Source organism: Eschscholzia californica, unplaced genomic scaffold, assembly GCF_041429995.1.
Source record: "Eschscholzia californica isolate CP2 unplaced genomic scaffold, dmEscCali1.0.p SCAF_6, whole genome shotgun sequence".
NCBI classification, from domain to species: domain Eukaryota; kingdom Viridiplantae; phylum Streptophyta; class Magnoliopsida; order Ranunculales; family Papaveraceae; genus Eschscholzia; species Eschscholzia californica.
The window spans coordinates 19,677,222-19,701,658 of record NW_028238483.1 but is presented as its reverse complement, the minus strand read 5'-3'; the positions used below and the strand labels follow the sequence as shown (position 1 = coordinate 19,701,658).

At 37.1% G+C, this 24,437-nt stretch overlaps 1 protein-coding gene across 4 annotated transcripts in view; it reads left to right on the top strand.

The window, feature by feature from the left end:
- Positions 1 to 24,437, top strand: part of LOC147532264 (vacuolar protein sorting-associated protein, putative (DUF1162)) — a 46,013-nt gene that overhangs the window by 9,821 nt on the left and 11,755 nt on the right. For 2 of the 4 annotated variants that reach the window (XM_086649013.1, XM_086649014.1), the window contains 19 exons: positions 382 to 443; positions 885 to 1,095; positions 5,479 to 5,547; positions 5,720 to 5,799; positions 7,295 to 7,444; positions 8,023 to 8,086; positions 8,460 to 8,561; positions 8,751 to 8,948; positions 9,015 to 9,139; positions 10,311 to 10,461; positions 12,031 to 12,129; positions 12,220 to 12,321; positions 15,147 to 15,205; positions 15,335 to 15,437; positions 17,739 to 17,915; positions 18,018 to 18,134; positions 19,747 to 20,000; positions 20,397 to 21,952; positions 22,065 to 23,290. In XM_086649013.1, coding sequence (XP_086505139.1) covers positions 382 to 443; positions 885 to 1,095; positions 5,479 to 5,547; positions 5,720 to 5,799; positions 7,295 to 7,444; positions 8,023 to 8,086; positions 8,460 to 8,561; positions 8,751 to 8,948; positions 9,015 to 9,139; positions 10,311 to 10,461; positions 12,031 to 12,129; positions 12,220 to 12,321; positions 15,147 to 15,205; positions 15,335 to 15,437; positions 17,739 to 17,915; positions 18,018 to 18,134; positions 19,747 to 20,000; positions 20,397 to 21,952; positions 22,065 to 23,290 — 4,905 coding nt within the window. Of the gene's footprint in view, positions 1 to 381; positions 444 to 884; positions 1,096 to 5,478; positions 5,548 to 5,719; positions 5,800 to 7,294; positions 7,500 to 8,022; positions 8,087 to 8,459; positions 8,562 to 8,750; positions 8,949 to 9,014; positions 9,140 to 10,310; positions 10,462 to 12,030; positions 12,130 to 12,219; positions 12,322 to 15,146; positions 15,206 to 15,334; positions 15,438 to 17,738; positions 17,916 to 18,017; positions 18,135 to 19,746; positions 20,001 to 20,396; positions 21,953 to 22,064; positions 23,291 to 24,437 lie in introns of all 4 variants that reach the window. The other 2 variants (XM_086649015.1, XM_086649016.1) reach the window with 1 other exon arrangement.

Genomic DNA, 24,437 nt, shown 5'->3' with positions numbered 1-24,437 from the left:
CAGTTCGAGTAGAATTTTTGGTGCCTCGTAGGAGGTTATTATATCAAAATAGGCTACATATGATTTTGATTTTGCAGTGGAATGGCCTAAGAAATTCTTAGGTTGTACTTGTATTTGGCGCTGGACATATTATGGTCTCGTTGGAATTGGTCATCTGTTCTGCCAACATATATCAACTTTTATGTTTGTATTGGCCTCTTTTAGTTTGATTGCATTGTGAAAGTGATATTCATGTTATCTAAAGTTGTCATTCATATGTTTCTGGCTGTGGCATTTCCCGTGGACAATTGTTGTTCTTCAGTTTCCTTTGTAGTCATTCTAGGCTCTTTTGGTCATAAATATTTGAAAACTGATTGTTCACCTTCATCTAATATTCTGCAGGGACAGTTTGTATTCGGTATCAGGTTTTCGAGTCTGACAGTGATGAATCAGAATTATATCGGGTACCTCAAAATTTTCTAATTTCAGAAATATCTATAATTGAACTTCTGAGGGATTTTCATAGTATTGCTGTTAGTTAGCGAATCACAACTCTCTTTTCTGCCCAGACGATTATGCTTTTTTTTTTGAAATATTTGAATGAATTAAAAGAAAAAAAACGTTGTACAAAAGGGGGAGGCTCAAGATACAATAGACTCACGACATCCAAGCCTCCAACATCTTGAAATTTTGAATTAATATTTATTACGGGAGCATTACGAAAGACAAACAGCAAAAATGTTATATCATCATAGCCTCCCAATTGTTTGCAAATCTCCATATCACTACTATTTTTGACTGGGCTCCTCGTGTTGCTTTTGACTACATCATTTACCTGAAGAGATGTGCTTATCTGTTGTATCATAATGTCGGAATTCAGTCATATGACATCCTCTAGTTTACAGGACGTCCCTTGCGAAACTTAGAGGTGGTCAAGTTAGCAAGATGTTGGAGATTTCAGGTTTAGGAGTATATTGTAGCTCATCCGAAGGAGCATCACATTTGATACGAACTGATGATGTTCATGATCCAAAATTTTTGAGTGATGATGCAAGAATCGGAAGCGATAAGTATGGCTATTTAATGGCCCCTTTCGACGTGGCTGTATCACTTGTGGTAAGTAAGTTTCTTTAAGCCCTTAAGCATATCGTACATATAGTTTACAGTTTTAGTTGCCTGCTGTAATTTCTTGACAGGCGCATGGTAACACATTTTGAAATATTTCGATGTTGCGAAAATATTTTTATTTTTTTAAAATAATTTTATCAAATTAAGAAGGAAGAGATTCGAATTTACAAAAGCTCCTAGAGGCTAAGCAAGAAAAAAAGTACAAGAATAACATAAAAGAATCCCAGTTTTCCACTAGATCCGTAAAAGATTTTACCTTAGCCCAGGCAAGATTTCTACTCCAATGGAAAATGAGGTGTTTTGCCGAGAAGAAGATTTACTCAGTCGAGACACTATTGTCAGACAAGATGACTTCATTCCTGCATTTCCAGGTAGCCCAGATGGTGGCTTTAGGAATCATGTTTAGCATTTTCTTTTTTTGTTTATTGCCTTCGATCCCCCCTCCCCCCCAAGCGAGCAATAAGTTTGGGATTGAAGAAGGGTTTCCCACGAAATTCCAATGCTAGATAAGAATAACTGCCAAACCTTGATGGTAATTGAGCAAGAGATAAACAGATGTGGAACTGATCCTCATCCTCACCACACAGAGGACTTCTATTGTGAAAATATTTTGGTTTTGGTGGCGACCAAAGCATAATTCTACATATAATGCTATTTCAATTTATTGAGATTTTTTTACCCTATCGAGATGATAGTTTTAAGGGGTGAACAAAATGTATCGATTTTGCTAGTAATAAATGACTTAGAATATTTCCTGTAACAAGCTTTTACATTCATATACGGCTCGTATCAAGCAAAATGCCCTTATTTTTAATTAGCATGTATCTCGATTATTGTTTGGTAACATGCTTTCTATGTTTTTCTTATTCTTTCTAAAGATCAGCAAACATATCCATGATATTTCCTACATTTACACAACACTTCCATGAACGAATTTGTAATTATGTCCAGGCGGGCTGAACTTTTACATTATCGAGACTCTAAATTTATACATTGGGTACAAAATGCGTTTTTATTGATTAGGAGCTAGTAGTTTGATGCACAATATTTACAACTCTGTACTTTACCATGGAGTTGCGTTTCGTTGCTCTTTAACTGAAATTCAAACATTGTAAATAATTTGAAAACAACTCAACTGAACATCTTAACATGGTTGCTTATTAGATTTGAGTTTCGAGTTATTGAAACATACCTGCAGTAAAGGGGAAGAAGGTTCCGTCTCATTCTGGACTTCTGGTTAATTGGAAACAGTCTAATCCTTATCTAAACGTTAAATAGATAATGTAGAAGTAAACAAAATTAAATCTGCCTCACACATTTTTACTGTAGAAAATGGTCGAAAATGCTTAATGTGGTATAATTGGATAAAAGAAAGAAGAAAGAGAGGAGAAGAAAACCTATCTAAATGACGAAGTCTTTTGTTGATTTCTTCTTTCTCCTAATGTACCTAGAGAAAAGATTAAAACTGTAAATATAGACCTGAAAGAAATTTCCCCGAAGAACTAAAGCAGACGCGGGAAAGAGGAGTCACATAAAGCTTGAATCCCTAATTGATACTTTGAAGGTATTTCTTGGTGTCTAACACTAGGAATGAGATTTTGGTTCAGGTGGAAATGTTGGTAAACATTGAAATGGAAACATTATTTTTTTGAAGTATTGAAATGAAAACGTTTAGGTCATTTGATCGAAATTATTCAAAATTGAGTTCCTTGACAAGCTATTGTTAGGAGAAACTCAGATAAATGCTCTTGACAACCTTAGAAGACGTGGAATGATCCTCCCTAGTAGGTGTATTTGCTGTAAACATCATGAAGAATCGACGAAGCATCTATTCCTACACTGCAGTGTAGCCACCAATCTATCGTACTATTTTGTCAAGGCCTCTGGGACACAATTGTGTATACCTAGAACACTACTGGAGGTCTTAGAGCAGTGGAAAAGGATGGGACTAAGGAAGCCCAAAAAAGAGCTTTGGGACCTCATCCTAAACGCAATAGTCTGGTCTATTTGGAAGTTTAGAAACCATAGGACATTTAAAGAGTGCAATGAATACAGTAGCTTAGAGGTTGAGGACATCCAAGGACTCTTATTCCATTGGAGTAGAAATATGTACTGGGCTGAGAGCCTACATGGATTTTATCTTGACTTGGAAGGAGCTTATGAAGTATCATGTAACTTTTAAGCTCCTCAGTCTTAGTGTACTGTTTTTCCCTCATTTTAAAATAAAGATAAATTCAAAAGTTAAAAAAAAAACTCAATTAATTTCGGGTTCGATGGAAATTTCGTTAGGCATGGAAGTATCATGTAATTTTTAAGTTTCGCAGTCTTAGTGTACTGTTTTTCCCTCATTTTAAAATAAAGATAAATTCAAAGTTTTCAAAAGAAAAGAGAAACGCAGTTAGATCTCGGGGAGGTAAGCTTACACTCATTAAATCTGTTCTATCAGCTCTACCTCTCTACTTCCTGTCACTATTTAGCATTCCCTGCTCGGTTCTCAAGATCTTGGACAGGAAGATGTGTGATTTCATGTGGGATGACTTAGAAGGCTCTAAGAGAATACATTGGGTGGCTTGGGACCTAATTTGCAGAGATATGGAAGAAGGGGGTTTAGGTATAAAGAACCTCAAGGACATGAACAAAGCCCTGCTATCGAAATGGCTTTGGAGGCTAGCCAAGGAGGATACAGCTCTATGGAGGACCATCATCATAGAAAAATATGGGCTGGTGCAAGGGGGTTGGGGTCATAAACATATCAAATCGTCATATGGCTGTGGGGTATGGAAAGGCGTTGTTGGGGTGGCAAAGGAGTTCGATAAAATCACTAAAGGGAAGCTAGGAGATGGTCGCCTCATTTTTTTTTTGAAAATTTGAATTAATATTAAAACAAAAAGACTATACAAGGATGGACTGAACTGAATTTCTCACGAAATCCATGCCTCCCAATTACAAACTACATCATGAAAAGAAGCATGACAATACTTCGGTGAACCCTTGACCCAACCTAATATACATGCTTTGACATCTTCCACATCTAGGTTAGAGTTAATATTAGCGTCCTTGAATATCTTGTTATTCCGGTCCTTCCAAATGCACCAAAAGATCGCTCCTGGTACGAGATTCCAAATCTCCCTCTTGGACTTGGGTTTCGGAACCTCTTCCCACTGTTCTAAACACATACCCGGGGAACTAGGCATGCACCAATGGATCTTCAGCGAACCCAAAAAATTGGGAGGCATGCACCAAAAGATGGTCGCCTCATTAGGTTCTGGCATGACACTTGGTGTTTACATGAACCCCTCAAAGTGAGATATCTAGCTATATATCGCATTGCTGTCTCCATAGGATCCACAGTGCATGATATGTATGATCGGGTCCATGATACTTGGGTCATCAAGACTAGGAGGAACCTTAATGACTGGGAAATTGAGAGCTATGCAAATTTGATGGATCTGCTTGATAAGTACAGACCGAGTAACGAGGGCGACACCAAGGTCTGGATTATAGAAGACGAGAAGGACTTGACGGTGAAGAACTGCTACAGCAGGTTCATAGCGAAGGGATCAATCGATAAAGAGCTAGTAAACTTCAAAGGACTGTGGTCTAGTTATATACCTCCGAGAGTGAGCTTTGTTCTATGGGCGGCCACCTTGGGAAAGTTACCAACTATGGATATTTTGCAGAGGCGAGGCATGATTTTAACCAATTGGTGTGCGAGATGCAAATCGAGTGGGGAGTCTATTAGCCACTTGTTTATACATTGTGAGGAGGCTAGAAGGATTTGGGTGTTCTTTATCCAGGCAGCGAGAGTTCAGTGGTGCTCTCCTTCCTCGCTTCCCAACTTGCTAATCCAATGGAGGAAAATACCTCACAGGAAGCTTAGGAGAGATGTGTGGATGTTAATCCCTGTAGCAATTTGCTGGTCCATTTGGATCGCTAGGAACTTAGGTATCTTTAATGATTCTCCTAGGAAATTAGTGGTCGAAGTGGAGGACGTCCTTGGTCTTCTCTTCCATTGGAGTAGAAACATGAGTTGGGCGAAGAGCCTGTCTTACTTAGACTTTATTTCTAATTGGGAGGTTATCATGAAGTAACATCTTCAGGTGTGATACAACCAATTCTTTTGTACATTCTCTTTCTCCCTATATATTAATTCAAACTTTTCAAAAAAAAAAAAATTTCGGTTTCGATGGAAATTTCGTTAGGCATGGAAATAGAAATATTTCGGTCACTTCGACCGGAATATTTCGAAATTTAATTCCTTGGTCTAACAAAGGACATACATTAATGTAACTGAACAATTTAAAACCAAAAGAAGTTGCAACGATAAAATCTCTACTAAAGTTCGAAAACTGAGTAGCGTCACTTGTGTAGGTTAACAGGTCTGGGAAGCTTGAGAATGGTGATCCACAGTATTCTGTCAGTGCTGAATTAACTTCCCTGGTTGGTACTTTAACAATACCAAGTCAATTCATGTTGCATGAATTTGGAGCCCACAAAAGTCATCGTTCCATTGATCAGTTATTTTCGAACATTTCCAGCTCATAATTACTGTGAGTCGTACTTTTTTTGTGCCATTAATAGAGTTAATGTGTGTCCTGTGAAACTTGAATAGGTGATCCAATTGAATGAAATTCAGTTCAAACAGATCCTGGCTCTTTCAGATTGTCTATGCACATCTCAATTGAGAGAAAAGTAAGTTGGGAATCTATGATTATTATTATTATTATTAATATATACCCAATGTTGTATCCATCATCTTCATTTTCATTAGAGCTGGATATTTTAGGTTTACATGGTCAAAATTTATACTCACATAGCTCTGCAAACTTCGCTTTTTCGAGAATCTGCAAAATACCATTAGACATGTTGAAAAGGCTATAGAACTTGCGACTGTTCTTTTTTGCACTCGTTGGATAAATATTATTCTGCAAAAAGATTCAATATTAGAACATTCTCTTCCATAATCGGGATGGTTAGGCCAACCACTCCTTGATCCTCTTCTACATGTTGGGGCATTTCTGACGGGAAAAGATATTGTCTCGATTCTCAATTATAACCTATTTCAACAAATAATATTGATCTTCCCTTACCTACCAAGTAGTAGTTTCAAAAGCAAGATCGTACTTTTTATTCTGTGTATATTGCGGGCCCTTGGCATCTCCTTCAGGGATCAGGTAACAGTTAAGGCTCACTTGTATGTTTTTCTTTGGTGTTTGGTTTCAAAGGTTAAAAGTTCCAATCGTTATGATTATGTGTTTGTATTTTCTGCGAGAGATACTCATGATTGGGAATTGAAGTATTTAACCAATCAATTTAAGTGTTCCTAATGCACAAATCTCAAAATCTCGTTGGTGTAAAGTTTCCTAAGTTGCAGGGGGTCTCTGCCATTTAACAATGTGAATTCTCAAATTGAATGTAGAATAATGGGATATGAGAATGATACCGTCCTATCATTTTGTTTCATTATGCTGGATATCTAAGGGATGGTTTCATGAACCTATGCAACCTATTGGTCTCTTGGGTCATTATTGAATCCATGCTTTGTTGTGCTAATGATGTACCATTGGCTCGGGAAACTGCTTCGACTAGATCCCAGCCTCCATTGGGAGCCAGCCGGGTTTGAAATTGACCTTTATGTAACCATTTAATTATCTTTTACAGATATAAGCTTCGTATTCTTATTCTTCTACTTACCTTCATATCTTATTATCTTTGTAAAACTTTAACCTACAAAAAATAAATGAAAAATTAAATGCTGTGGGCAGTGGACTTGAGTGGAGCTCTTAAAACTCAGCTCTCGCCAAGTCTGCTTGCAAATTGCAAACTACTCGGTTTTTTTTTAATATTGCTCACTATATGAGCACTAGAAGAACAGTGCTGCGTTTGCTTACTGATTTACATATTGCTACATATTCTCTTCTATACTGAAGTTTTTTGTGTTTTTATTATGTTTAACTTGGTGATTTATTTCCTTTTTCTTTCTTGGCATGCTGCAATTGTATCTTGATGTCATTGTCAGCTCAATGACGACTATTTGTGTGTTGCAACTCATGTTCCTGCTTTTCTTAAAGTTTTCACTGGTTTACTTGAGCTAACCAGGATGAATCTTATCTCGTAGGGGCTGGCTAAGTGAGATATGGGTAAAGCTGAATTGCTAAATTTACTCTCTTTCCTTTGAATGTCATAGGTATGGGCGCTATCGTCCTTCATGTGAATCCTTATTGAGAAAACCGAAGGGCTGGGAAAGGATGTGGTGGCACTACGCTCAAGAATCTATCTTATCAGATACTCGTAAAAAATTAAGGAAGAGTTCCTGGAAACATCTTGGCTGGCGAATGTTAGTTACCACTGCTCTGTAGTCTATGTGGTTATGATCACATGTTTGAACATGTGTACGGTTTGTTATTGAGATTTTTATCTGTTCTTTGAAAGTTCAAAAATATCTGCTCTCTTTCTCTCTACATCTTGAGTAGATAGTAAGTCATTTATTCTTGAATGTGACAAGTGCACCCTTTTTGAGACCCTGATGGGTAAGAGAATCTCTATGCAAGAAGTACTGCAGTTTTGCTGTTTTTCCTTTATGTGATTATTGTTTCTGGAAAAATGGTGGAAGATGCTTATGCCAGAAAAAACCCCCTTGAAGCAAGGTGGTCACTTTAAGGCTTCAGCCTATACCAAAACATCAGTTGTGTTTTATAAAAAGAAAAAAAAAATCAGTTGTGAACTTCCAAATATCACTAGGGATTAAAAGTTGGTTATAGCATAGAAAAGTTCTCATACTTCTGTATGTGAACTTGATTTAACATTGGTTAGCAACTATACTATATTTCATTCTATTGCTGGCTAGTCATGTTACCTTGAAAAACCTTTTTTTCTCTTGAATAATTTGATTTATTGAACTCTTCTGAACTGCAGAAGCTACCGCCGGAAATATGTTCAGTTATATAAAAGAAAGCTTGATTTTCTTCATCAAGAACAGGTAATTTAGTTATTGTACTATTAATACTTGACAATCATGACCAAACATTTAAACCTTATTTTATTTCTTCTATTACTTCTAAATTCTTTCTCTTCATATTTTAGGCTGCCCTATTTATTAGTTCCTGATGTGTATGTCCAACTGTAGTGCTGATACCAGTTTCTTGTCTGAACGATTGAGATATATTAGGCTTTTCATATAGTGCAGGATCTGAATATTCAGACTTTCGTTTGTTTATGGATTTACAAGCAGCATTTAGATACTTTTCATTAACTTGTTTGATACAGATAATTATCATAGGTAAAATGATTTTGCGAGTTAATATCCGAATATTAGATAATTACTGTTGTATTTTTTCACTTGTGAAACTTAGCCCGTACATGAAGATATTCTTCGGGAATTGGAGCTCATGGAGAAAGAAACTGACATAGATGATATCTTGAATTATAGATCTATTGCAGAGCGGGACTTGCAGGTATGAACAATATTGTAAGAAGGTTGATGATTAATAAATAATAATTGATTCGTTTTTTAAGAGATTCAGTTATTTCCTCTTGGATCCTTATTTCGTATCCCACTAAGCACTCGGGATGTAATAACATATGGCATTGAATGTTGAAAATGTTTACAATGTGGAGTGGTGTATTCTTTAACACGTTTGCAGGAGCTTCTATTGAGCTCCAAGTCTCCCAGCATGGGACAAAGTGGTGGTGATAGTCTTGTTGAGAAGCATCAACCAGATGAGGAGTCATTAGGTAGATCTCGCGGGTGGGCAAATTGGTTGTTTCTTGGCATGCTTGGTGCTGGAGAAACAGTGGATTCTAGCCAGTTCTCTGGTGTTGTTTCAGATGAAGTCGTAAAGGTATGCCACTAATTGTTGGGAAAATATTGCTTTTAGAACTTTTAGTAATAATGCTCTGTTGTACAGGATATTTATGAGGCAACAGAGTTCAATCCAGTTCCTTCACTTGATGGGGGTTTTTGTACGAAAAATAGAATCTTGTCTTCGGTCAAGTTTAATGTTCGGCAAATTACTGCAACACTCAGAAGCAAGTACGTGTAGCCTGCTTATGAAACTTTTCTTTGGCTACTTCTCTCTATACTGAAGTTATTGTTTGTAATTGAATAGTATGAACTTGCTTACGTCCAGTGGTTGTCTTACTTCTCTATCCTTACCAAGCCTTATAAAAGAAAAAGAAATGAGTTGCGTCCTTAAGCTTGTGAAAAAAAGACTGGTCAAAGAAGATGACACTTTATTCACTATTGCCTCCCAAATCCCAATTGAATACGAAGTCTGAGATTGAAGCTTGGATCTTCTTCCTCTGAATTCTACTCCAACGATATGAAGCGTCCCTTTGATTGAAACGATTGCATCTTCTGTAGTCACATTTTTCTCCTCAGTGATTCTATCATTCCTTTCTTTTCCATAAGTTCCGAAAAATCATCACTGGGGTAAATCTCCAACTATTCCATGCAGTGCTTTAATTTTATTTATACACAAATGATTCTTTTAGGGAATTGACAAAGAAACCCCAAATCTTGTTAACAAACTGGTAGGTGCTGAGAGAGAGAGAGAGTCGAGTTGGTCAGACTTAGGGGGCAGTTTAGGAAGATGAAGAAAAGGAAGAATTTGTGGAATAAGATTCCGGCAACCCCAAATCTTGTAATGTTGCTGCAGATATTTGAAGTTATTTTCTGAAGGCTGCAAACGCAAGTTGGTGCTAAGCGAGGCACATTCAAGACTCACTCGAACAGTGGGAGCAGCCTAGGAAAAAGAAGAAAAGGAAGAATCTGTGGAATATGATTCCGGCAACCATAATACGGTGCATTTGGAAAGATAGTAAATTTTTTAAAGAATCCATTGTGGACTAAATCCTGAAGAAGGGCGAGATTAAAGGGATGTTATACCGTTGGAGTAGGAGAATGACGTCTGTTATGGTTATATCAATCAAGTTTTTTTTGGAAAGATAGTAAATTTTAATTCCCCTTGTCAATTTTTTTCCCTATATATTCAATCAAGTTTCAAAAAAAGAAAAAAAATTCAATAAAGGGGCATTAAAATTTCTGGTCTGGAACCCAAGGTCACTTTCTTGTGATTTGTGTTTTAAGTTGTAATTCCTTCTTTAACTACATACAAACATGATATTCTCTCTGCAATTCTTAGTTGTGCCCGTATTATTAATTAATCTATCAATTCAACTCTATTTCGTTTTCCTCCTTTCAGGTTGTATGATAGGGAAATCGTTCAGATGAGTTTTCAGCAAGTAGTTGTTGAGTGTAAACATTGGGAGGAGTCTTGCTTTATTCATCTATTGGTTAATGCGTTGGATATAGTGGACTCATATGGAACGAAAGCCATTCTTCACACTGGAAAGGTTTTGTGTATCTTATGAATATTTCATATTTTTGCGAGTTAGGAAGTTAGAGCTTTGAAATGGTATATCTCGTCATTGTCTTTACTCTTAGGCTCTTAGCATATGTTCGTTATAGTATGGACCAGATTCATGCTTAGGTTTCAGTGTGTGGGCAGTGTAAATGGGCATGGCATGCATATATGAGATCAATTAATTCGTTAACTTAGACAAGTAAGACAAAAATAGTGCTGATTTCATGCATAAAAATGTAGAATATTAGTAAGGTATCGGTGCAAGCCTAGGTTGTAGATATGGAAGGAGAACAATGTGGAGCAAACAAGAAAATCAATAGTTGGCATGTTATATCAAACACCAAATAAGTGGACAAATAGATATATTAATCAAATTGGATTCAGATAACATTCAATAGGTCTTAACAACCAAAACTGTCTTCCGCAACAACTAAACTCCTAAACGTCAACAACTTCAAAGCAAGCACTTAACAAAATGGTTTAGCAAGCCAGAGAAATCTGAGAGAAGATTTAAGAGGTGAAAGGAGTGAGCAAGTTCATGGAGAATGAGGAGAAAGGGAGAAGCGCGAGGAAATTCAGACAAGAGAATTTGAGAGAAGAGAAACAGAACTTCGGCGAAATAAATATACCTAGAGAAGAGGAAGATACCTAAGCTATAAACTCGGAGGTATTGGCTCGAGCTCGGGAAGACCTCAAGCCGATCCATAGCCGAACCACCGAGTTGGGTTTGAGCAAGTAACTCGGCGGACTCACCCGAGTCCTACTCCTACCTAGCCGACTTGCTGAGTGGGCTGGGGCAATTTTGATGCTTTTTCTCTATGTTATTTTAAAATCACATCTACTTCATGGTTTTTCTTCTCCCCTATCTCTTTAAAATATTTTCTGCCATGTGTTTTGATTGATTGAAACCCAATTTTCTTGAAAGGATTTTGGAGCACTTCCGAATGTCTGGGAACACTGTGAAATAATATGTGAAGTCATAAATAGTAGTCTGACACCTATCTTATTCAAGTCACTAATGAAACCAGAGTCATGCCATTTTTGAGTAGGAATCATTATATTTTAGGTGATATCATTTGTTGATCCGTAAATCTGTCTCACGGGGCCGAACCTTCACGTGTTTCCTTAACAATGTTTATATACTTACTATTATTATTATTTTTTGAATAATTTGATTGAAAGAAGAGGGAAAGAATATAGAAACCCCAAGGGGCTACAAAGGAATCAGGACTTTATATACTTACTATCATGTAATGCTTCTTTTGGACTTTCCAAAATCCAAATAATTGCTTTTCTGCAGTAGGATCGTAAATGTAGAATTATCTTTGAAAAATATGGATTGAACATTACGTCTATTTTGTTCAATGATGTTTTGCTTATACTTCTATGAGCAATCATCTTCATCTCCACGTGATAGTGTCATGACTCTTAGATCGTCTAGTAAAATTTTTCTTTCTGAACTGAACATGTGGTCGAGTTGTGGCATAAAGTCTGCCTTTTCTGCTGGCGTCAAAATGGTAGTGCGAGATTCCCCTTACTATTATTTTAATTGATGCAGGCTTCCACTGATCATACTTTGTTGACTAAAAACCAACCATGTGTTAGTGTTCAAGTTGATTCATCTCCAATAAACAGTGATACAGAACTTTCAATAAAGGTACGAGTTAGAGTTACTAACGACATCACCCATGAAATCCTCTTGAAGTACGAAGCCTAAGTACTTATCATGTAACTTGTGTGCCAACAGGTTGTGCTTCAACCGTTTGAAGTTATGTACGACTCAGAATTTTTGTCGAATCTGTTAGACTGGCGTCATGTAGTGGGTTCCGTCCAGTCCCAACATGAAAGAGTATGTTTTCATCCGTTGCCTTTTGTGTTTATTGTTGCTGTAATCTTATCAAATAAGTTAATCAGATTAGGATATGCTTGATTCGGATTGCTTGGTTTCCCTTTCTTATAGTTTTGTTTATGACATAAATGTGTATTTTAATATTTGGTCGTTGTTCAGAATTTAGATGTTTAATATGTTATTTTCATATAGTACTTGTGTTGGGTTTTCCTCCTAGTGGGGAAACCTAGTTGGGTTTGGATTAGGAAACCAAACCCGGACCCAAGTCGAGCTTCTTTGGGTCGGTGACTTAGGTCCGTTACTTAGGTCGGTGATTAGGGTTAAGGGAAATCTATAAATACTTCCTTATCTTAATTAGAAGTAAGTTGCACAATTAGAAACGCACAAGAGAAGAGGGAGAGAGAAGAAGGTTGCCGAGAAGAGCAGGGCTGATCTGTTTCAGCGTGCACAGTCTTCGTTGTTCGGAAAATCCGACGGTGAGTTCTTCTCCGATTAAGCTGAAATTTTGCAGAGGTGTTCTTAACCTGTTCATCTAGTATTTGTACGGAGGGATCGTTGATTGGTCGCAGGAATCCTAGTGGATTTAGGGTCATTTTAGACTGAATATTTCTGGGCTGTTTTGTTCTTGCTTGTGAGGTTTTCTTCGTGTTTGAGATTGATTCTTTTGGGAAGGGTCTGAGTCTCGGGTGGACGTAGTCTGTAACTACTTTGCTTATTATAGTTGATTTAGTTGGACTACGAGTCCCGTGGTTTTTACTTCTCACGTTAAGGAGGTTTTCCACGTTAAAAATCATTGTCTTATTTACTTTCAGTTCTTTGTTTATTGCTCCCACATATTCTTCTGTATTATCCTCGTAACTAACACAAAGGGGAAAAACTCTTGTTTCCGCTGCGCCTAAGTGCCCGTTTTTCCCAACAACTTGTACAATATAATAACTTCGTAGTGGGGTCATGTGCGTGTAGTATGCTAATGGAGTACATGAAGTAGTATGAAGTACAAACTTCGTTAAATGTAAAATAAATGCAGGTAATATAGTTATGTAGGAGCCTTAATATTATTCTAACACTTTAGCTGAAAGTCTATTTAAAGCAACAAGGGAATAATTGGGTAACCCCTAGGCACAAATTTTTTTCGTCAAAAAGGCATGATAAACTTTTTTTAGCTTCAAGTCCCAATGTAAAGTTTGCATGGCTTTGCAATAGTAAAGTTTTGCAGAAATTTGCACACATTTTGCATAGATTCACACAGGTTTGGCTCATGGAGCCCAAGCCTACAAGCTACAAAAATAATGACTTAACGACGACCAACACAAATTTGGTCATCGGACCAATTTCCTTTAAAAGAAACCCATAAAACCCCAAAAGGTAGATGAGCAGGTCCAAGATGCAGGTTGTCTGCATACTGGTGATAGCAACATATTTTTTTTTGGGATCATTGTTGGCGAGTCATTCGGGCTTGTGCGTTCGCGTATTTATCTTCTTTATTCTTTTCATTTTTGTTGATTTTATTGCTTTTGTCAATATTTATGTTTTGTCCCTTTAGTTCATTGTATTAAACTATTAATCAATATAGGAAATAAAGGAAACATATAGGAAGATTAGACCTATTCAAGTTATTAGGTCTAAACTTTTCCTTACGATTTAACAACAAATAAAAGTAGCAATAAAGAGTTAGAACATCTGACTCCGCAATATAATTATTAGTCTCCATTGGCTTTGGTACGAGCTTCTGGCAGTGTTTGAGCTTCCATCCGTGCTTCAGTTGTTAGGAGTTAGAATTTGTATTGGTGGTGACTTGAGACTAGGCCTGGCAGAGATTTGGATAATAAGTCGTCTGCGTCTAACCATAAACCAGATTCAACTTTTATGGTCACAGCTCATAGGAGAAAAGGCTACTTAATAACACCCGATTCAACTCATCACCATCTGGAATATCTGCATGAGTTCCCGGAAAAAATAACTTAGCTTGAAAATTCTTCAGCATACAGGTCTTCAAGTAAATGCTGCTCAAACTAATAATAAATAATAAAAAAACATTAATTCTCTCTCTTAGAGGTCATATAGAGGGCCCTTTGACCCTAATAACAACAATTAGAAAGTGCTTTTTCTTAGAAATAATGCCAAGGCATGTTCTTTGGTTGCTTCTTAAGGGAACATCCCTGTAACTGGTTGAGCTATATCAACTTTAGCCTTGCAGTGCAGTGCGTTCAACAATAACTTTTGTTTTTTAAAAAAGGGTTGCTTGGGAGGCTGCACTTGTACACAAATAATTATCCTAAAGGGTCTTGCTATGACCTTGAGAGGTCCAATTATCGATGTAATAGTAGTGTATGTGCAACAAGCCATGTAAAATGTTTGGATTTATTCCTATGTAATGTGATGAATGTTTTTTCAGGGAAAATTTATCTTCAGTTCTGAAAAGTTTAAAATAACACAATGCACTGGAATTGCTGGCCTTTGATCATGGACTTCTACATCAAAAAACATAAGCATATCGTTATCTTATTTTTGTGTTAGTTGGGTCTATAGTTATAGTTGGATTTCGTTGGAAAGTCTTAAGAGATAGAGCTCAAATCCTATTGGGATTGCCAATGGCTGATGCATTTGGCTTGAATGAGGGGCATGACTAATTATCTTTTGTTCACCTTCTGAATAAATCATCATCTTAATTAGTAAGTTCTTATGGTTATTTAACTGTCTTTTATGCGCCGATGCTTTCTAGTTACGGATTGTAGTTACGGTTCGTCTTCTGCGAGTATTACATCGTAAATGCTAGCTAAAGACCTTTAAACTTTAATTCTCGTGTCTGCGTCTCCACTCTGCAGGTCCTCTTATCATTAAATGCTTTGGACGATGTTAATGTTCGAGTAGCATCGAAATCTGAGTGAGTTTACCACTTCCATATGATCAGTGCATATCTTGTTTGGAGTAAAAAATTAGGGCGCCACTTCTTGGGCTTTCTCTCTTTTCTTTCACTTTTCCTTGATACTCAATTGCTCTTCTTTTGTTGCAGATATATTGCATTGAATCGTTCAAGAATAATTTGGGATATCAGTTTCAGTAGCATATGCATCAAATTTCCTCTGGAGAAAGACAAGTCTCAGTGCGATTTCATGGTAATCTCTTGTTTAGGTATCTGTGCTAGCATCTCCTTATGAAATATGCATGTGACGTTCTGATTTAAACGTATGAATGATTGATTGGTAGCGTAAACTCTAGCCCTGAGAAGCCTACCTAACATCAGTAAATTGCAAATATGCTCAGGCTGAGGGGTACCCAGCCAAAGACCTTGTGTTAGGGGTTCAACGAGTAAACTCGGGTAACTTTGTCATACCGATCCATATGACTCAACGAGTCAACCTGGACTGCGGCTTGATAGGTGTTCACTTTCTTTTTCAATGAACAAATTGTGGTTACTGTTTTAATAGTAAGAATGAGAAGGGATTGAGAGAAGAGAAAATACAAAGAAGAAAGAAAGTAAAAAAGGAGAAAAAGAAAGGAAAATATAGGAGAACGTTTCTCGTCTAATAATTAAGAGAAAGAGGAAACATGTAAACATAGGGTTTCAAGCAGAACAACATCAAAAATATGGTTCCTTCATCAAAATGCAAGAGATACAAACAAGTAAGCTATTCTTCACTTAGTTTTTCTTACCACCGCTTTGAAGAAGGAAGAAAGTTTTCCGGGCTACATCATTTTGGTTGAAAAATTTGGTCAAATTTTTTTGTTTTCCTCGAGCGCCCCCACTACCGTTTCTTATTCACGCCGGAAAGGGTCGCTGAGAAACTGCCATTGTAGACGCCCTTTAATATGTTTCTTTTTAGATCTTTCTCTCTTCCCTCTCCTCCTCCAACCACCAACATCACCACTTATCTCCTCTCTTCTCCCCCTCTCTCTCTTTCTCTCTCATCTCTTATTCTATTAATTATCTCTGACTCTCTCGTTATTGTCATTGTTCGTTCGAAGGGAAGGGTTTCCTTTGCCAAAACTCCCTTTGTCTTAGACGAACGGAAAGGGTTTCAGGCTAAACCCTAAAACCCGGAAGGAGAGTTACAGGCCCTTGGTCAAGGGTTTCATGGCTGGTCGACCACGAGACTGAAACCCTCGACGAAAGTATTAGGATTTTAGGTATGAGGTTTTCGCCTGAAACTCTTCCCTTTGCCGAAAAGTGAAGATTGAGTGAGATAAAGAGGCAATTAAAGTTTTACAGAGAGAGAGGGAGACATATAGACATACGGATATGGAGAGAAATGGCAGTTGGAAATGGGATAAAGGAGAAGTTTTACTGCCCCAGAAAATTTAAGAAAACCCTCAATTTTTCTTTATAATTTTGTACCCCAATTCTTTTTAGTTTCTCTTCAACAACGGTCTTTATTTTATTTAATTTCTCTCTTTTTTGGGCTCGCTATTTTTTCTTTATGAACTTCTGTTCTCTTTCTCTCTCCCTATCCTCCTTTTGTTTTTCAAAATCTTTTCTCGAATCCTCCTTCCAATATCTTTCTTTTTTATGTCATACTGTATTAGGGTGTGTGATATCTAAGTATATATGGAGTGTGTGTGAACCTTTCTAGTAGCTTGGATCCACGTGATTCAGGAATCACGCTTGGTATCATTGACAATGTCAAAGCATTTAGAGTGGGCTACTGTGAGTTATTGTCATGAATAAAACTAGAGGCCGCAAGTTGGGGCATAATTATGGATTACCTTTACCTTTTCACCCTTACTACTTTCTTCTTTTTCTGCTGTCCATTAATTTGTCCAAAAACCAAATAAAGTGTAAGAACTAGAAATGATCCCAAAATCTACCTGATCTTGGTTTCTAAATTCTAACTACATAGAAATTTCTATAAGTAATTGTATACCTTCATGGGAGACGAGTGGAGGCCTCACTTGCTGCATCTCATACTGCTTTAAATATGTTCTTGTGTCAGTTGCCTCAGGGCCTAACTAAAACGTAGCTAAATCATTTTTCTTATTCAACTGGGCCTCACTGCCTATGAAATTATCAAAACCATGGAAAGTAATTCGATTTTGTATAAGTTGAACTTCTTCAAACTTTGGTCGGCACATATTGTCTGTACTGATTGCTGTGTACATATGAATGAGGCATTTTCCGCTTCTATTACGTTACATACTTGTAGTGCATTCGGATGGAAGAAATAATACAATCTTAAGGGAAAGCATTTTAATTGATAATAAACTGACAGACTCCTTAAGATGAATCCTAATTATTCGAGCCGGACACAAGCTTGCGCTAGGACTAAAACGTACACGGATTTGTTGGGAGGCTTTGGTTGCATAGTGTCACCTTATCATTACCAATACTTCCTCTTTTCTGCATACATTTTCTGATTAATACAGTAATTCAAAATTTCAGATTTTTTGTTATCTTACATACTTTGTACTATTTTTCACAGGTCTTGGAATTGGGAAGTCTTCTCCTTAGATCAAAGGTTCAGATGCAAACTCCTGCTACAAAAAGAAAACATCTTCCAACTCATTTCCCAAGTTCAACTTCTCCTTGTGATATATCACTTAGTGACAAAGTTGAAGATCTTTATGATCACTTTGAAATTGCTTTAACTGATTTTGAGGTGATTCCTTAGTTTGCTGTATCGTCATTTATGTGTTCTAATATTCCCTCACTTTTATAGATTCATTTTTAGCTTATTGACTTTGGAACTAATCTCATACAGGTGAATGTGATGATTCTCGATTATTCTCAAGCAGTGTCCGTCATTGAGAAGTTTAATGCTTCTGTTACATTGGCAGCTTGCATCGTCCCAGATGAGTCGATGATGAAACAAATGGAGGTAAGTAAAAAACTAGGAAGTTATGGATGCAAAGTTTAATATTCGGTTTTACGAGTTCTTTTTTTTTTTTTGAAAGTTTGAATGAATATATTAAAGGAAAAGAATATGTACAAAGGGGGAGGTAAAGGATTCGGAGACTCTCACGACATCCAAGCCTCCCAATTGACAACTACATCGCAAAAGGAAATAGACTTAAAAGCTACAATTCTTTTCGCCCAAAAGAAAACTACCCCTTTTACGTCCTCAACATCAATGGAGCTGGATAGGTTTCCTTCCTTAAAAATTTTGTTGTTGTGGTCGATCCAAATGCTCCACATAATGGCGGCTGGGACGAGATCCCAAATCTCTCTTCTCTTCTCGGGCTTGTATAGACCTTCCCACTGCTCAATCATGAGGTTTACAGTCCTAGATCTACAATTGCACTTTAAGGGAGGCCATAAAATAGTTCCAGAGATCCTCAGCCACTGCACATGACAAGAAAATGTGGTCTATGCTCTCTTCCTCCTTGCATAAGATACATCTACTGGGAAGTGCAGAGCCCCTTCTCCTAAGAGAATCTACTGTTGGCAACTTCTTAAGCAACGTCGCCCAAATAAAGAAACTGACTCTAGGGGGGATGGCCGGGCGCCAAACTAAATTCACTTGGGAAGAGGGAAGAATGGTGTGATCCTTAAGAATTCTTTGATAGCAGCAGCTGACACTAAGTTTCTCCTTCTCATTCACTTTCCAAACCCTCTTGTCTGGGTTATTTGAAATAGTATAGTCTTGCAAAAGAGCCAGCAAAAAGATGAAGCTGACAACTTCCCAATCGTTTAGATTTCTCCTGGTTTTAATATCTCGGTTTTACGAGTTCTCAATCGTCCTTTAGCATAACTGTCCAGTTTGAAGTTGAACTACTCAATAATCATCGACGCCCAGAAGTTAATTGCTAAGATGCTTAACCTTTTACCAGATAGATCTTGGAACATCTTAAAGCTACGTAACATGGAGGCTTATCTTTTTCTTTTTATTATTTTTGGAAGAATTCAATATTTAGAAAGTTTGAAGAATAATTTGATATTATTGTGTTAGTATTCATATTGAAAATGGTCCGAATTTATTGGAGATCAATGTGTGCAAACCTCCATATTTGCCTCTGCGTACGCGTTTACCTCACTAAAACTGTCTTGGTAATTTATGGGCCGTCTTAGCATTTCCCATTGTCACTTGGCTACTTTATGTGATATTGCTAATAACTACAAGTCATTCTTCAACGGTTTTTTCTCTCAGTAGCAGCGCTTCACGAGTGGTAAAAATTATGGGCTTTAATTTAACACATGGATGCTATATATAAGGTTATTTACTTTCCACGTAGTTTTCCTTCATGTAAGCAGTCATTCTATGTTCAGTTGTTGCTTATTTGTCTTAAGAAACTGGTTCTTAAAGTTCAACTGCAAGTATGGTTTCTATGGGATCTATTGGTTTTGCTAATGTTGTACAATTTTATAAAGGAAATGTGTAAGTATACACTAGAACTTTACAGTTTTGGAGTCTAATTAGGGGACTGGTTGATGTATGCATTTTGGATTCACAAGATTTCATTTAATAGTAATTTCATTTCCTCTGATTTCAGGTTCATGTCATTGTGTCAAGACTTATTGTAAATTTCTCGTCTTCAATATATGGTGCAGTTGCTGGATTGATTCGTTCTCTGAATATTCCACAATCAAAATCAAAAGTAGTTATGGTAGAGAGAACAGAGGGTTGCAATGCCTTTCAATTTTCTATAGCTGCCAATGTGGGTCTTGTAAACTTGCATGCTATTCATGAAGATGATGCGGACAGTAAATTGATCCTTATCTTTGCTCTTAGGGAGTTAGATATCGAGTATGTTCAACAGTATTTTGTTTGGTCCACTCTATCTTTTATCACTAAAAGTTGACACATTATTTTATATAGATTCAAACACATCGATGTATATTCTCTCGAGTACTCTTCCAGAGCGTAGCTTCTTTTGTAGTTGTAGATCTCGGGCATTTACTTCTTCCTGCTATCTTATTATGACTAATTCTTTTACTAAATGATTATCCTCTTTCCAGACTTCTTTTTCACATTTTTAACAAAAGGAAACTTTATCCCTTTTAAATCTCAATTGAGTCACCAAATGTCTTAAGATATGCGATAAGACCTATCAAATATTCCTTATCTTTCCTGGACTTATTTTCTTGGGTCTGATGTTTTGCATCTCGGATCTAATTCTCTGCCTTCTACGTGATATTCCAGGTATGCTCTTGAAGAAATTAGAGAGGGATGCTGGGTCTGCTTCAAAACACTGATGATCAAAACTGGTCCATCAAATGGTGAAGTTAGTGATCATACGTTATGCTCGTCCAAGAACATCTCGGCTGCAAACTTCGCATATCAACATGATGTGGGTGTGGGAGCAAGCCCTACAAGCATTGATTTTGGTGAGAGACGTGCATCATTTGATGGGTTCTTTTTTCTACACTACGACACTGAGAAAAGAGGGGATATAGTTTATCGTTGGCTGAAAGTGTGCTTGAATGAAGTTGATCTTCATTGTTATCCTAAAGTCTTCGGGTTGCTGATTCAATTTATCGATGGATTATCTCGAGATGGCTCCTCTGCATCAGCTAATTCAGGGAAGAACTCCCCTGATCCAAGTGAGGGAATTAAAGATAAAAACTTGATATCTGGTTTCTTGCCCCAAAAGTTTGGATTTTCTAACTATTATGAAGCTGGATCTGCCGAGGCATGCATACCCGTAGACCACTTTCCTTTTATTACTATTCATAATTCTGATTTCCTTAATAGTCTTGAAGAGTCCCTTATTCATGGAATCCCTGAGTGGAGACAAACTTTGATTCTGAGGGATAGAAAATGTGTAAGGAATTCCGAAGTCAAATTAAGGAAGAGGTCTAGAATGTTCAATATCAAAAAAATGAACTTTTCGTCCAGTAACACTGCACTTCTTGCATCTCAGGGTTGCATAGAATCTGATGTGTTTACTATTGATTTGAATCTAAGCGAAATCACAGCACACTTCCATGATTCATCTTGCATTCTAGGAACTCTAACGATGCCTATATCTAAATCTTTGATTCTTATTCATGGGACTGACCATATGGATATATTATGTTCTATTGAAGGATTAGTGCTTTCCTCATCTTGGTTCCCTCAAGATAGAAGCGAGTATCTATGGGGTCCATCAGAACCAAATCTGGCCTCTATATTGAATTTTCGTGCAAGGAAAACAAAAAAGGAGGCGGCGAGTCCCCAAATGGAAATGAGTGTCAGCATTCAGCATGTATGCTGCACTTTACCATCCGAATTTTTGGCGATAGTGATCGGTTACTTCGCTCTACCTGATTGGACTTCAAAGAAAAATGAACAATGTGCAGCTGAAATTATGAAGTGCAATAATGTGGAAAAGAACCAATTTGATGTTTCGTACAAGTTTGAGGTACTTGACTCCATCTTAATTCTACCCCTAGAAAACAGCGAAGAACAATCTCTACATTTTAAACTTCCACAACTGTATTGCAATTTCACCCCAATGAGCAAATCAAAAAATGCTTTGGATGACATACCTCTAGAATGTATGATTGAAGCAGATAAAGTTGCAGAAGCAGTTCATCTTCTTAATGTATTTGGACGGGGTATACATGTTTCTTTAATGCTCTGCCACGGTACTAGTTACGAAAATTTTTCCTTACTCGAACCATTGGATGCTGACTTTTGGATTAGGATACCATGTGAACTCTCTAGTAAAACTTGCATCATGATGAAGGTTAGGCATTGTGAAGTTATCACGAGAGGTAGTGTCACTTTCTCTCTATTATGCCATTTGCTTGACTCATTTGCGTAATAGAGTTTGGTATACCATACTAGAATTTTCGAGTTAACATGATAATTTGTTTTTTGCGACAGATGATTACTTCCTCTCCGAAGTTGAAGCGGTGCTAAATGCCATAGATCAACTGTCATCAGTTGGTAAAGAATCTGAATGTTTCAGATCTGATGTCTTTGAGTTTAAGCAGTTGAAGAGGAGCTTAAAAGAAGGAAATTTATCTTTGCCTACCACCTCAAGTGTGACTTTCACCCAAGCTAGGTGTTCGGTTGATTTACTGACAGTTAAGTTGTATCGTGCAAAGGGAAGACACTCTAACTCGTCAGAGCTAGTTGCAAAGTCAGATATAAAACTAACTTTCTATGCATTGTTCAGAGACGATATACCTTTATCTTTTAATGTTAGTTTTTCTAACCTATCTGTCTATTCTTTTCATAATTCAGTCACATTAGTACGTTGTACATCTGGTAGTGCAATCTGTTCTGGTCTCAGCATTAAGTTCTCCAAGTCAAATAGTGGTGAGAATGAGTTTACCTTTTGTCTACCTTCTCTTGATATTTGGTTATACTTGTCGGATTGGAATGAAGTCCTGGACCTACTTCTTTCTTCTACTCAACACTTGAACCTATATGAACCATCAAAGAACCTGTCAGGTACGACAGTACTTCCTATAGATGTTACAGGGGACGTGCTTTATACTGATCATGAATTTCAAAGAAAATCAACTTCTGTGTCTAGTGACAATATTCAGAGATCTATTGATCTGGTACTGAAGTCTGAGGATATAAGCGTGTCACTTCATTATCCTGTCTTGTCCAAAGAAGAATGCAACATAAAGAAGAAATCTGATATTCAGGCAAACGTGCCTCGGGATTTGGGTTTCGCATTACATGGGAAAAACCACACGCTAGAAGCAGAATTCGGTAAATATGTCACATTCACTTTGAGCAGTAGAGCTAGTGAACTTACTATGAAGGAAAGACGGGTAAACTTGAAGTCAAATGTGTACACGACGAGAGTTGTGCTGGAAGTCACTGAGGACCAAAAGGTCATCTCGTGGCCTCTCTTCCAATTAAATCAGATTGATCTAGTTGCAGAGATATGCAGTAACCAAGATGACCTTTTTCATGTGACAGCTGAGGTCAGTACAGATGCTTTAGAAGTGTGGTTATCACATCAGATATTCCACTTCTGGCATGTTGTTACGTTTGAAATACCTGAAACGGCATCTTCTCAGCCTCCGATTGGTATTTTTGATTTTAATGTCCGTTTGAGGAAGGCTTCTCTGGTTCTAAGTGATGGAAGGGTAAGCTTCTTCTTACAACATCTATGTTACTGCATTTTGAATCTGATTCAACGTCACAAATTCACAATACGATGCAATGGTAATCTTAGATGTGGTAGGCAATAGTTTTGTTCTTGATTTGACATAACTTGTAACTCGTAGTCCAGTAATTTCTACTTCTTATCTTGGCAATTAACACCTTTAATGTAGGGCGAAGCATTTATTTCCAGCTATTTGTCCTAGTTCTTATTACAGCGACACCTTCTCATTCTTCCGAGTACGGACTAGGCTGAAAATTAATCATGACCCAGCTAATAACTTGTTAATAAGCACATAAATGGGTCCTATTCTGTGCTGGAAAAAACCCAGAGTACCCCTGACTAGTATGCGGGTAGTCGCTATTCCCAACTTGACTAGTTGTCCTCAACCTCTTATGCTCTCAAACCGATTAAACGCCCGCCCGACTAGTGCCCGACATAACAGTCTTGATGTCTAAATGAATTCCAGTCTAGGTATTTAGAAAGATTGACTCAACTTTATTAGTTCTTTGGAAAGAAATTATTTATCTTTTTTCATCTTTTCGTTAATCAATAAAAAAAAATTGTATTATTAGTCTTTACAATTGAAACGAGTATATGTTCATAAACTTGGTAAGATTATGCTCTAGTGATCCATTTTTAATCCAGACTCCAGTTGCTTTTGTCACTGTTCTTGTACCTGTTTAACATAATGGCACATGTATATATATATATATATATATAGACTTGTTGATTAGATGCATTATGGTATATATATATATATATATATATAATTCTTTGTTATTGATGAGGGTCCATCTAACCAAGATAATCCTTACGGCCCAGCCAAGACCCATTGAGGGGTTTCCTAGTTGTTTTAAAGTACCAACCAAGTGTTTTTATTTTATTTTAAACTAGTATTTTGATGTTATTCTAGGAATCAGAGTTACTATGAGATATACCCTAGTCGATCCTATATAAGGGTCTCTTGCCTCTTGTTTTAGGCATTCATGAATTATTATCACGAGACTTGGGTGCGTTATTTTCTTCTTTCTTTAATTCCTTGCTTATAGTTGCTTTATGTCTTGCTTTATGTCTACCAACTAGTGTCCAGTCCTTCTACAAAGTAGGTCCTATTGATCTGTCGAAAT